This window comes from Leuciscus leuciscus, assembly GCF_965113295.1.
Source record: "Leuciscus leuciscus genome assembly, chromosome: 14".
Lineage (NCBI taxonomy): Eukaryota > Metazoa > Chordata > Actinopteri > Cypriniformes > Leuciscidae > Leuciscus > Leuciscus leuciscus.
In genome coordinates, this window is record NC_138738.1 from 30,353,095 (window position 1) to 30,366,693 (window position 13,599).

The window sequence follows — 13,599 nt, forward strand, 5'->3', positions numbered from 1 at the left end:
CAAGAATATACACTTACATAAACGGCTTATTTAACAAGAATGATCTTCACACTGAAGGTTCATTCAAGAACAGTGCCTAATGCATGCTTGCTGGTGCATTTCTTCAATGCATATATCGCTTTAAGGGCTATACGGCTCTTCCAGCACATTAGCATTCATGTCTGACTCTGCAACCTCTCCTGCTTCACTCTCAAGAACATTGATTGAATATTGGGGCATTTATGCACATCCGTGCACATTAGTAATAAGGTGTTAAACGTTTACTGACACTATATTGTATCTAATCATTTAACTCTAGGCGTCCGGTTTCATAGAGACAGATATTGTTCGAGATATATCTTTTCTCATCCTACGCTCGATCTGGATCAGACCCTTTGCTAATATAGCCGTTGCCATAGAGACGGAGCGGAATGCGCCCGCAGAATTCCTATGGCCGACACGCGGCCGGTTCTGCAGCCTTCCGTCACAATGACACTTCTATCAGACTGCACCAAAATCCAGCCAATCAAATGTTCGAACTCCCGAACCACGTGCTTTATTCACAAATTCTGGGGGTTCTCTCGTTTCAAACCAGCTGCTTCTTACTCTCTCCATGACTCATGCACCCCTGAGGCCATTTTCACAATGAAGACGTTTCTCTTGAGGACTACCTGTACAGGAGAAAGTGAGCAATGTCAGTGCACCATGTCCAGCCGCCACACACACACACACACACACACACACACACACACACACACACACATACACACAGACACAAAACATAATAATTATATATAAATATATATATATTTACACACACACACACACACACACACACATACATAATAACACACACGCACACACACATTTTCTGTTTTGAGTGGACTTTCCATTGACATAATGCTTATACTACACAAACTGTATATTATATCTCCTTAAACTAACACTATACCCATAAACCTACCATCACAGAAAACTTTTTAGATTTTCAAAAAACATAACTTATGATTTATAAGCTGTTTTCCTCATGGGGACCAAAACACACACACACGCGCGCGCGTATGAATTAATTTTAAACTTATCATTTTATTACTGAGGTAATCAAATCATAGGCTATATGACGTCTGGGTGTCTGATGTTTTCAGGTGACAGCCAATTGAACGACCAAGTAGAATGGTAGAATATTGATTTTTAATTTACTGTAACTTCTGAAACGTGATCTGTGAGAGTCGTTTGTAAGATAAACGACCAAGTTCAAGGTGCCCCATATTTAATAGATATGGAAGTAGTTTACATATATAACACATATAACCAATAGGCCTATTAACGAAACTAATGCGGAAACTGAAGGCGAGTTTCAGCACCACGGCTAGCGACCCCTCTTAAATAAAAAAGAGCCCGATACATATTTATACACAGAACTTAGTCACGAACAGTTGATTAAATGTAAGTGTTTGCTGTCCAGGCTCAAAATAAAACAATTTAGCAGCTATATATACTGAAAAGCCTCTGGTGAATTCAGGGACTGTATGGATTTATGTTGTTACAGCACGCGCTCCTTATCCGACTGATTATCTTGCTCAAGCATATGCAGTCATTTGCCTGCACAGGAATGACGTAAACCCTACACTGTTGCTCGTTCTCGTGCATGATTGAAATTCAACTTTTACCAATGGTCGAGTTTTGTTAAAATGTAAAAAAAAAAGGAAATCAGTTTTAATTAAATCAAATTAATTGATTTAAGAGAATTGATTCAAAGAGAAATCATCCTTATCTGCGTGCGATATTACGCCGGCGCCTGTCAATGTAAAACCTTGATCATTTATGCTCACATTAAAAACGCCTCAAAAAGGACACTTCAATCACGAACCAATGCATCAACTGTCCCCTTTTCATCATCAAAACAATAAAGAAGCGGCAGAGAGTCTGGGGGTATTTGTATTCATATATTTTCAAATATACAATATAAAACATTACGTTTTATACTATGACAATTGGCACATTGACTGTAGAGAATCGTTTTGTTGTAAAACAGTACATTCAACGTTCAGATAGACAGCATCAGGCGCCACAGGAGACAGGAGGAGAGTGTCTGTTGCAGGCCAGCACCCCGGACAGCTCAGCGTCGGTGACAACATCGTTTCTGAAACTAATAGAAAAATAAGACCCCAGCGTTGACGCACAAGCTAATAATTTACATCTCTCGTTTTTAGCTCGGCACCAACAGCTCGTTATTATTATCTTTTTTCTCCAAAAACCACAATGATGATACGAGTAGAATTCTTTAAGCATGCATTAAGTAAACTATGAAGAAACCCCAGATTGCGCTCGTGACATTCACTGGGTCATGAAGGTTGTAGCCTATTTTACACATGTGATAACGTAAACCCCCTCTCATGGAGGTGAGGCGAAATCCCCCTGTCCGTTTCCACAAACCAGCAATAGAGTGAAACACTCTTTGCACCTTCAGCAGTCGGGCCTTACATTCATTTCACCCTTGAAGGAAGGGTGTGGAGAGGTATCAGAGAGCTTCTCTCTCCTTTTAACACAAGCCAAATTTAGCGGTCCAGATTATTATTCCATCTCCCGTTCGTTTCGCTCGAGCCACCCTCGTTCTTGAGGTCTTGGAAGACCTCGGTGAAGAAATGCGGGTCGGAGTTGATCTGCAGCATTTTGGCACTCATTTTATCAATGATCCGCAGGGAGCGCTCCCAGAACACCTCCTTGTTGGTCTCCACCAGGAAGGGCTTGAGCGGGTACGAGATCTCGTTGCCCATGTAAGAATAAGCCAGGTACAGGCAGGTGAGAAAGGTGGCCTGTAGCTCATACTCGCTGGAAATATCCTCGGTCACCGCCTCCCGGCAGAGCAGGTAAACGAACACCAAGTTGGCAGGAGTGATGAAACCCTGGTCTTGCCAACCTTGGATGAGCAGTGATCGGTCGACGTTTCGGAACCACAGGATGATCTCGTTTTGGCTCAGCTCTTTGAGTTTGTAGCACCTCCTGCACATGAACTCGCTCAGGCAGCGAAGGAGCTCTCCTGTGGAGGCTTGCACGATGACTCGTCTAGGGGAGATGATGGAGCGACTGCTCGGTTGCCGTTGGACCGAAAGGAGCTGCTTTCCGTTCTGGGATGCATTCTGGGTTTGATTGGATCGAAGGCTTTTATCCGGTACAGTAGGGACTGGCACTGCAAGTGGCCCAGATTTCGTCTTGCGCTCGGAGCCTGATTGAGATTTCTTAAGATTTTCGGTGTTTAGCTGGTCTACGGGGTTACTGATTTGAGAAACGGGTGGGTTCGGGTTCACTTTCTTGGCACTCTTCTTCTTGGCCGAGGCAGCGACTAACCGCTTCCACGTCAGAGCCGATATTAGCACCGAATGGCGCTTGAGGCTCTTCTCCGTCTTACCGCTAGCTCCATCCGTCTTCTCATCCAGAATCCCTCCTTTTCTGGATGTGGGAGAAATAGAGAGCACCGTGCCCATCTTTTCAACCGTCGACCAACACCCACCGGCCCTTCGGAATGCGCTGTCTCGCCTTTCGTCCCGTTGAGTGCCTCGGGGAGGTGCGAATTCAGAGTCACAGGTTCACGTCCATTTACGTTTCGCGTGACCACTGGGTATACAGTGGGGAAAACAGCTGTTGAGTTGATCAGGTTACGATACCTATGTAATAATCGATGCAAGCTTCAGTCACACGCGCGCGCTCCGCCACTCCTTCTGCATCCCACTGCGCGCGCAGCCTCAGACAGCGGGAGCAATGGGCAGGACTTGTAATGTGTAGCCGGGCAAAAAAACTAAAGGTACAGACCTGTAAACCGGGATAAGCCTCCCCATCTGCCAATCCTAATGCGAAGTGAAACGACTGATGTCTGTTTTCACCAACCAGAGAAGCTTGAAATACATCTGCTCACATCTTATATGAGTCTGTATGTGGGTTAGACAGTCTCTTTCAGATTTCTATTTTTATACTGGGGTACAGAGAGTATTCCTGGATTTTTGCCAGCAATAGAAAAAAAAGTGTACCTCATAATTACATGCATGTGTTCAACCTGTCAGCTAGCAAGGTACATCTCTCTGACAGATACAATCAATTCCCAAAATTATCTCACAGCTGGTAGAACGGTCAAGCAAAGAGAAAGCTAGAAACAAGAAAATGGGGGGAAACAGACGGTAGCATGTTTTTCTTAATTGTGTATTTATAATTGTATTGGAGACTGTCACTTCAAACAAACAATTTCAATGATTTAGATCATTCATACTTTTTAAATAGGTATAGATACCATAACACAAATAAATGGTCATTTAAACCCCTAGTGGTACAGGTGCATTACAGTAGCCTCAGACATTTGAGCAGCACTGATTCTTATGCTCCACGCTATACTTATGCTCCACCTTGTGGACATTCATTTGTAGACAAACATAAAACAGAGTCTATAACATTAGCGTTGTGTATTATGTTTAGAGTTGCGCTGTAAAATATGGTAAACCTGCAAATATTACCATATAAAGCTACCTGATTGTATAAGCATTTAATTTATTATGTGATGACGTCAGAATGCGACACCCGCACACACATTGTACGTGTGTGAGTCACCTGTGTGAGACCGGAGAATATGAGGCGTAAATAAAGTTGGAAAAGTGTTCTTACATCTACGTCAACTGGCATCCTTATAGAGGGCTCTACAAACATGTCTATGTCAGAGCGATTATAACAAGGAACAATATTTCATTGATCATAACCTTAAATTTAGTTTTGTTGGTGTAACCTAATATATTTAGGTTGATTCACTAATGTTAAATAACATTTTGATTGGAATAAAATGAATTAATTTAGATGGTTTTTTTTAGGTTACCTTTCAGTGTCTTGCTACAAACAAATGCAGGTATTTAAAAGCATGGACAGGAAAAATTGCTGGAAAATGTAAAATTATAAACGATTCATAATTAGACCAACAAATGTTCTAAATCATTTGGGTACTGACTGTATCTTTAGGTTTGCCAGACAGCAAATCAGTCAGGGATTCAGCACCTTGGACAGTGCTGAAATTGGTTCGTTTTCAAATACCAAGAAAATGACCAAAAGCCAAGGATATCTGATGTGGCCAAAGTTTATCAGAGGATGTTTTTGTCCCAAGTTTCAAGCTCAGTCTATTCCCAGGTATTGTTCTGAAAACACTGGAGAAAATCAATTATTTCTGTATACACTTATTTCTCTTAATAAAGGACCAGCAGGTGGCAGCATGACATGTGCTTGATTTCAAAAGCAGACACACAATCCCAGACTCCCACCTGACTTTTAGATAATGCTCAGTCTTGTTTGCAATAACCAGTGGACTTGTTTTCACATGTCACTGCTTCCTTCTGCACAGAGGATGCTCCTCTGCATATAGGAGAGAAAACAAATGTGCCCTTCTAGCTCAAAGAGGAGTATCGCAGATGCAATTCTGCTTTTTATCTCCTCGAGTGGACTTCACAAGCAGAGGCTGACGTCCTGTCTCACGGAACATCTCTGGCACTGAACCTCACAGCACCAGTGAAACCGACACAGACAGTTTTCCTCGTGTTCCAGTGTGTAATCTGCAAATCCTTTACCACAGCACAGGCTGTCACAGCCTCCCGGGCCTGTCTCTGTACTGTTACACACACGGCCCTGTGTGCCTTCTGTACCGGTCCTTTGATTGGCCTGACAGAAATCAGGTGACTCAGCTGAATAGATGAGGACGTTTGCATCTAGGGGAGGGTTATCTGGATCGATGGGGACAAGTGATTTCCCGTCATTCCCACCCATCACGCGAACGGCCGCATGGAAGCTCTGCATGAGATAGTCGCCGACCTGACGGAAGAGAGGCATCTTCCTCCAGCAGCTGCGAAGAGTGCAGGAACCAGAAAGGCCGTGACATTTACACTCTGTTCGCATCTGTATCTGTATGGCCTGTGCACACACATGACAAGACAGAAAAGTGATAAAGTGATTTCTTTCTTCATACGTGCATCTGTCCTGCATTTCATGCAGTCTCGTAAGTTAAAGTCACTGCAAAATCAAAACTGACAATTATTTGTTTTGTATGGAATATTGCAGTATTTATAATAAATGATTTATCCGTGGACATCTTTTTTATTCATGTTACCTTGTAATCTTTAATCAAAATAACTTCCCCTCCCTCTTCTCGTCTCTTCTCGTCTCTTCTCTTCTCTGATGACGTGTTTACTGTCGTGAGGGCGGGGCAACCTGTCACTCACATGACATCACAGCAATAGCATATCACAACCGTCCAATCAACTCACGATGGACAAAATCAAGTCCCGCCCTACATTTATTTCTTGTTCAAGCAGCCGATATACATCACAATAGATCAGAAAAGACTATGGCAACTTCTGTTTCATGCCAGAGTATGATTAGACATGTTTAGTTAATGGTCAAGTCAAGACACTTTTATTTGTATAGCGCTTTATACAAAACAGATTGTTTCAAATACAATACAGCTTTACAGTAATAAAAAGAAAAAAATAACATGTTGCAAAATTCCTCAATTTTTTAAACAAATTCAGTTTCAACTGTAAAGCAGCTCAAAAAAGACAATAGTGTCATTATTCAGCTGAATTTAGTTTAATCCTGATTTAATTTAGTTCAAGAAAAAGTGAAACATGTATTTTTATATTGGTCTAATCGAAAATCGTGGTTTCTGCTTTAAACCTGGTTTGTTCAGTTTATCTAAACGCAAATAACACTCCCCATAGAAAAATATTACAGTAAAAGAAATCATTTTAATTTTAATGTTTAAAAAGTACTTTTGCTTGACAGTGTTGATGTGCAGAACACATTACCAGCTGCAGAAATGGTTGTGGGTTTTATTATTTTGTTGTACAAAACATATGATGTTTTATATGATGCATATCTTAAAAAGTGACAGGTCGTCCCGTTCTCGCGCCTGTAAACATCATCAGAGAAGAAATGTTTACTTTGATTAAAGTATATACGTAAATAAAATAAAATAATGATGTGCAAGGATAAATCATTTATGATAAATATTGCAATATTGCATCAAAAAGAATTTTCAATTTTGAATTCATGGTGACATTAAATAACAACTTTCTCTCTTCTGACTGCTGTAGTCCACATATCTACCTGTAACTCTTTTAGAAAGTAATACACCCAATAGTGTATTTTTTTTTCTTTTTCTATTAAAGCAAGGGAATACAAAAATTATATTTTCTATGATCTCCTATGTACCATGCCATCCGTATTCCAAACCCAGAAATGTAAACGTACCAGTCTTCCTGCCTCATTGTTGTGCAGGTCAATAAGGGTTCTGATGTCACTCTGGCCTTTTCTCTGCCTGGTGTCCATGAACTGACGAGACTTCTCGTTGCCAAAGTCCACATCATCTCCACAGCCCCCCCATTCCCAGCGCCCATTTTGGACAGGTGAAGCCTGGATAAGTACCTCCTCTGCCTGGAGGTCATGGTGAGTTTGAGAGGAACTCTGAAGGGTCACACAGCCGCACTGTGGCAGCGCCCCCTGGCTGCAGGCTTGTGTTACTGCGTGCATCACCCCAGCAGCTGTGATGGCATACAAAAATGCAGTTTCCCGGATATCTAGAGAACAGTTCATAGAACCTTAACTCAATGAGGAAAAATCTACAGTTTGTCCAAATACAAAACCTTACATCTGAAAAAGTGCATTGTGCCGTGTGGATCATGCTATGCGTTTAATTATGATCTCTATCTAAACTCTTGTTTCAGAGTAACAGCCCATCCCACTTCTAAGATCATTTCTAAGGAATTGCCACATTAACAATAACTCATTTAGCAGATTCACATTCCTCACACATCTCCGTTGTCTAGACCTGCCTCAATACACCACGAACTGCCAAAAGAGTTTTTCCTTTTCAACCTTTTCTCCTCAGTGTAAAGGATTCCTCCAAGACACACTCCCTCTTGGTATCAAATTTACATGTAAACAAGTCAAACAAAATTGCTGAGCTTTGGCAATCGGCATGTCATGTTTGGATTAAAAAAGATTAATCCTCATCTCAGTCTCATTTAGACATATGCACTACAAGGTCCAAGCTACTAATAAAAGCATTAGCTCTGATGCTTTTTTCTTCAATTATGTTATGTGTCAAGTAGGCCTAACCAATTTCATGTTCAAATTGACATACAATCATGCCCTCTATTGGCCATGTGGCTAACTACATGTGTTAATGAAGCATTCCTTTACTCTTAGAGCTGTCATTGCCAGAAAATTCCTTTCAAATGTACAAACATGCCAAAAAGAACTCAGCAATGACTAAGCAATCAACTAACTCTGCACAAGCATCGTTTGACATGTCAAAAAGTCCCAGCCAAAAAACAACTGTCTTTCTGGGAAAAAATTATTTGATTACTGGGAAATTAGTGTGCTTTTTCCTCAAAACTACATTTTCAATCCAATGGGGAATCGAAATGATGTTCTGGGTAATTATGACCCATATGAATTAAACATAGGAAAGAAAAAAAAAAGGAATTCCTATTAAGCAAAAGATAAATACAAATGAAGCCAATTGGAGCACTAGATCTGCAACATGTTTTGTCGAACAAGGTCATTGCTAATCAGTTAAGAGGGCTGACTCCATTTTATCTTCCTTTTTGTGTTCCAAATGTATACATATATATAATGAGAAGCTTTTATTTTATTTTATTCCTCACCATGCATGGTGAACCAACTCTAAGGAAAGATTAAATGTGATTCCTCCTTAAAAACATTTAAATAGAATGTCATGAAATAGTTACGTGTCACCTATCAACAACCTTCCAGCATAAACGCTCTTGTTATTAAAGTGGTTATGTTCACAAACCATTATAATTTGAACAGGCAAGCACATGTGTGATTTGACGTGGCAGCCAGTTTGAATATTAAATAGCCTGCCTTATCCATACCTAATGCAGCAAAACGTACGTTTTCTTCTAATTCTGAATGGATAATCGGATAGTGTGCATAAAAGCGCTCCCTTAATCACTAAGCTGTCACTCATCTTAATTAATTACTAATTTTAACGCCTCTGATTGGCCATTGCATAACCTCAGCAGAGTCGTGTGTGATTGGTTATAGTGCGCAACGTTGAGTAGACCTATTTAAGGCCGCAATCAACATTTTTCATTTCATTTTAATTTTCACTTTATTTCTATATTAGTTTAAATGTGCTGGAGCATTTTGGCCAAAGCCCCTGTTAATTTTTGACCCGTGACCAGGGGAAGTCAAGACACATTTATTTATATAGCGCTTTACAGATTGTTTCAAAGCAGCTTTACAGAGATAACAGGAAAATAATGCAAAAAAGTTTGTTTCCAGAAGAAAATAGCGTCATAGTCCAGCTTAAGTAAGTTCAGTGATGTTCAGTGTTCAGTGACAAGGCCATGGAAGGCCATAACCCCATGCCTTACACACGCTCCACCTATGTTCCTCACCTTGTTGCAGGATCTTGGCCAGGTTTCTGCTCTGGCTGGTGCAGTTCCAGCGACGGTTGTGGAACTGATGTTGGCATTCTCGTATGCCCAACTGGGCACCTTTTGCCACTTCTTGAATGATCTCAGGCTGAGACTGGCACAGGTCGGCATGTCTGCTTCCCAAAGTTCTAGTCTTACGGCAGATACTGTTGGGATCCATGACTAAAGGGTTGCCATCCACCCTATGGTGCAAAAGAAATGGGAATAGCTAGAGCACATGTATATATATATATCAATTTCCAAACAGACACACTCACACCCATCCAGACAAAATACATATTTCCAATTTCTCCTGATAGTATTTGAGTGTCTTCCCCCCCAACTAAGAAATTAAGAGAAATTCTTGAATGTTTTGTTTTATTTTTCAGGTTTTTTTTATAAAAAAAAAAAAAAACTGTAATGTGATTCTTATTCACTCAATAGCATTATTTCTCTTTCACTTTTCACACGTTTCTCTCCTCCCTCCTTTCATCTTTTCTGTCATGACCCACACAAAATTATATGCCATTAACAAACCAGTTTTTTCACATCGTTCATTGCCTCTTGTTATTTAAAAAGGCCTGTTGAACCTGAATGCAAAGTCATAGATTCTTACGTTTACAGGTGTAAATAACTTGATCAAATTGATTCTAAACGAACAAAACAAGAAGCTGCTTGTTGCATTCGTCTTATTAGAATATTAGCAGGCAGGAAAGCCACAGCTTACCTTAGTTGCAGAGGTATGGGAGTCGTATTGAGGATAAAAATGAACAAGAGGACGTGTTTTTGCATTGAGAGCATCATCCAGGGATTTAGATCCACAAACGGGTCAAATCTACCTGAAACTGTCCCAACGATGTGTCCTTGGTTTGTCGGCGAATCTTTGAACTGGCATCATATCCAGCAATGATCGAGAAGAGCATGAAAGCGTTTTAAATGCACCGCTGAGACACGATTAAAACTAAGTTTAGACCCTGTGATGCGCAAAAGTAGGGGCACGAGGACAAATAAACCCTCGCTGCTTTTAACTCAATAAAAACAATATTCCTCTTTAGTGGGACAAAACAACTGGCATCACATAAGCAAGTTTTCAGTGAGCGTCCACCGACTAGCGCGCGACTCACTTCTGAACAGCGCGTCTATCGTATCTTATTAACATCTATTGGCACGCGCGCATTCCACCTCCGTTGACGTAGCGTCAGAAAAATCCCTGTCAAGTCAAAAAGTTCAAGAGTTTGTAAACAAACGGCGCAGAAACCCTACATGACACTCACTGAGTTGATGTAAACTCGCACAGCCCTTATTTGTTTTGGAAACAGAAATGATTCCCATGGATTTATGTCAAGCACAAAACTCGTCTCATTATGTTTTCGTTTTGTTTCTCGTTTTCATCAGGCCTTAAATTTAAATTAGTGTTATGATGTCCAGCTGTCGTTTTTGATATGTTTTTCATAAAGTGTTCTCTTGCCTGTGTTGACCTTGGCAGTCTTCTTGGCCCTACAGCTATATCAGTATCCTGTGTTATCAGCCAGAATTTGTCTGTTAGATCATTTTCAGGCCAAACAGAATGGATTTTAAATGTCCATGCCAATAATCTTCCCATCAAATTTCAAAATTCGTTGCTTTATCGTCTTCTTGTTTGAAATAATTTTATAAGAGTTCATTTTATAAGAGTTCTAATCTTTCTCTCAGAGCAATATTGGGATGGACTGAGAAGTATTTTATGGCCATTGATATTGTCTTGCATCTTTTTTGTGCTAGATGAAAATGACAGCATAGTGAGTTCATAAATTGGCAGACTGTGAAAGATACATCACACAAACACACACAACACACACACACACACACACACACACACACACACATGGGTTTTCATGTTTATGGAGACTTTCCATAGACATAATGATTTTTATACTGAACAAACTGTACTGTATATTCCATCCCCTACCGCTTAACCTACTCATAAAAATATTCTGCTAAATATGTATTTAATTATCAAATATTATACAATATTTCAGGAAAAAACAGAAAAGAAAAACATAAAAATGTTATAACCAACTTTATTGTACATTTCTTGTTTATGATGCATTTACATAAAATGTAACATACCTTTATTCCATTTAATTATAACAATTCTATACTATTTGGACAGCTCGCTCTTGGTAAATATCAGGAAGGAAACCCATAATAAAAGGCTCTATGTCAATATGGCTTTTCCTGCATATAACACTGGGTGCGTTGAAGAGACAGAAGCCTCTGCGATCATGTGATCTGGGCTTTCCGAGGGAGGCGGTGGCATAGCGACATTATTTAGTAAACTCTGCCATACATTCCTTGCGTTTATCCCAGAGACAGTAAACAGCCTCAGTGTTCAGATGAAAACTGTGATCTGTGAATGAACAATGCCTGGCTCAGGGCCCCATACACTATGATGGCTTACTGTGAATACCACAACTGTGGGCCTGGACAATCTGAAAGGCCTTTGACCTTCAAATCAACCCGTATGGCTTTATTCATTGTACTTTTTTTGGATGAACAAGTGGACATTTGGGGGAAACTGGATAAAAGTTTCATAAATTATCTTGCAGTTATATAGTTTTCAGTTGGTCCACTAAACCTCAAGGTGGAATCTATAGATCTCGCATTTATTTCAACATTTCAATGTTCCATTTGATCATTTTACAACATTTTTAAAATGGAATATATTTTTATTAGTTGAATTTCAGCACGTGTCTGTGTTCATATTACGGTTTACAACTATGTTGCAAAACATGAGCACATCTTCTCCTGGGAGTCATTTCTGGGGCCATTTGAAGGCACTCAATTTAACGAATTACTGCCACCTAGTGGAAGAAAAAAATACTATATATACTTCAAAAGATACTTTTAGTTCTCTTTTACTTGTCCATTTTTTTATTAATATTGTCTGATGATGTTAGTTTCACCTAAACATCTACAGTAGATCAAATGTATCCCAGAGTTTCCATCTTGAGTTTGCAGGATTTGTAAGAGCTTTATAGTTTATCATATTTAAGGCAAAGCAGGTAAGTACGCACACAGAATCACATCAAATGTAATATTTCCAAAAGTGTAAAGGCACTTTGGGAAACAAGTATTATACTCCCAAAGTAACCCTAGTGAAAAAAGTATACTTTATTGTATTTGAAATATATTCCCTTTTTCAATAGTAGGCTACATTGCAAATACAAAAGTTATACTATCCTTAAATATAATAAAAGTATATTAGCATCATGCTTTTACCTATTTTCACAATACAACTTTTAACACACTTTAAAATAATTGTACTTTAATATATTTTCAAAAAATATATTTTAGAAAAATATACTTGAAGTGAAAATTCTGTTTAATATTTTAAAGTGTATTTATTTGCACTTTATTAAAAATATATTTTAGGTATATTTTAACTGTGTGCTGGAAATGATCATTGTAACAATGCATTTAAAGTATACTTTCAAAATACATTATAGTATACAATAGTATTTTGTAAAAACTATAGCTAAGTATTATTTGTCTATTAATGTGCACGCATTTGTTATTGAAGACAAAGTGTGCAATTTGTAGAGTACACTTATGGTCGGTATATAATGCAGTTAAGTGTATATAAATACACTTAGGGTATATTGCTTGTATGTTTCGAAGACACTTGTAATGAATTTGTAATGTACTTGTCACACAAATAAAGTTCACTTTAATATCACTAATCAACCATGTGATTAGTCCCTACACAGGCATATACTTAAAGTATAAGTATACTTGAAGTTGTTCCAATTTAGTACACAAAAGTACACTAAATACACTTAAAGTTATGCTTTACTACAATTTAATTACAACTAAAATAGAACAAAATTAGTTGTTTCAAAATAGCACTCTTCAAGTTAACTAATCATTAACTTGAAGTATACTAAATTAGACTGGCTGCAAGTATACTTAGCATATTTTTTTTCACCAGGGAATGATTACCCCTGGGAGAACACATCATGCTCTGCTTCATCTACAGAAAGTAAAACCGTATCAAACCAAACCAATTGTGTTTTAACAACCACATACAGAGAGAAAAAGTTTTTTTCTGCAACAAGCGTGGGACAGAAAGACATCAGCACAGTTCTGGAGAGCCCACTGTGTTCTTCAGTTG

At 39.0% G+C, this 13,599-nt stretch overlaps 2 protein-coding genes across 3 annotated transcripts; both read right to left on the bottom strand.

Moving 5' to 3' along the window:
- Positions 1-1,886: 1,886 nt before the first annotated feature.
- Positions 1,887-3,728, bottom strand: cdk5r2a (cyclin dependent kinase 5, regulatory subunit 2a (p39)). Its single transcript, XM_082136992.1, has one exon. The coding sequence runs from the start codon at positions 3,462-3,464 to the stop codon at positions 2,538-2,540; it is 927 nt and encodes a 308-aa protein (XP_081993118.1). The 5' UTR covers positions 3,465-3,728; the 3' UTR covers positions 1,887-2,537.
- A 331-nt stretch (positions 3,729-4,059) lies between these two features.
- wnt6a (wingless-type MMTV integration site family, member 6a) lies at positions 4,060-10,661 on the bottom strand. Of its 2 annotated transcripts, none has more exons than XM_082136973.1 (4): positions 10,174-10,661; positions 9,429-9,649; positions 7,252-7,541; positions 4,060-5,913 (listed from the first exon to the last, which is right to left on the bottom strand). In XM_082136973.1, the coding sequence occupies exons 1-4, from the start codon at positions 10,248-10,250 to the stop codon at positions 5,452-5,454; spliced, it is 1,050 nt and encodes a 349-aa protein (XP_081993099.1). In that variant the 5' UTR covers positions 10,251-10,661; the 3' UTR covers positions 4,060-5,451. The 2 variants fall into 2 exon arrangements, with proteins under 2 accessions (XP_081993099.1, XP_081993098.1); XM_082136972.1 differs by having other exon boundaries at positions 7,252-7,577.
- Positions 10,662-13,599: the final 2,938 nt, after the last annotated feature.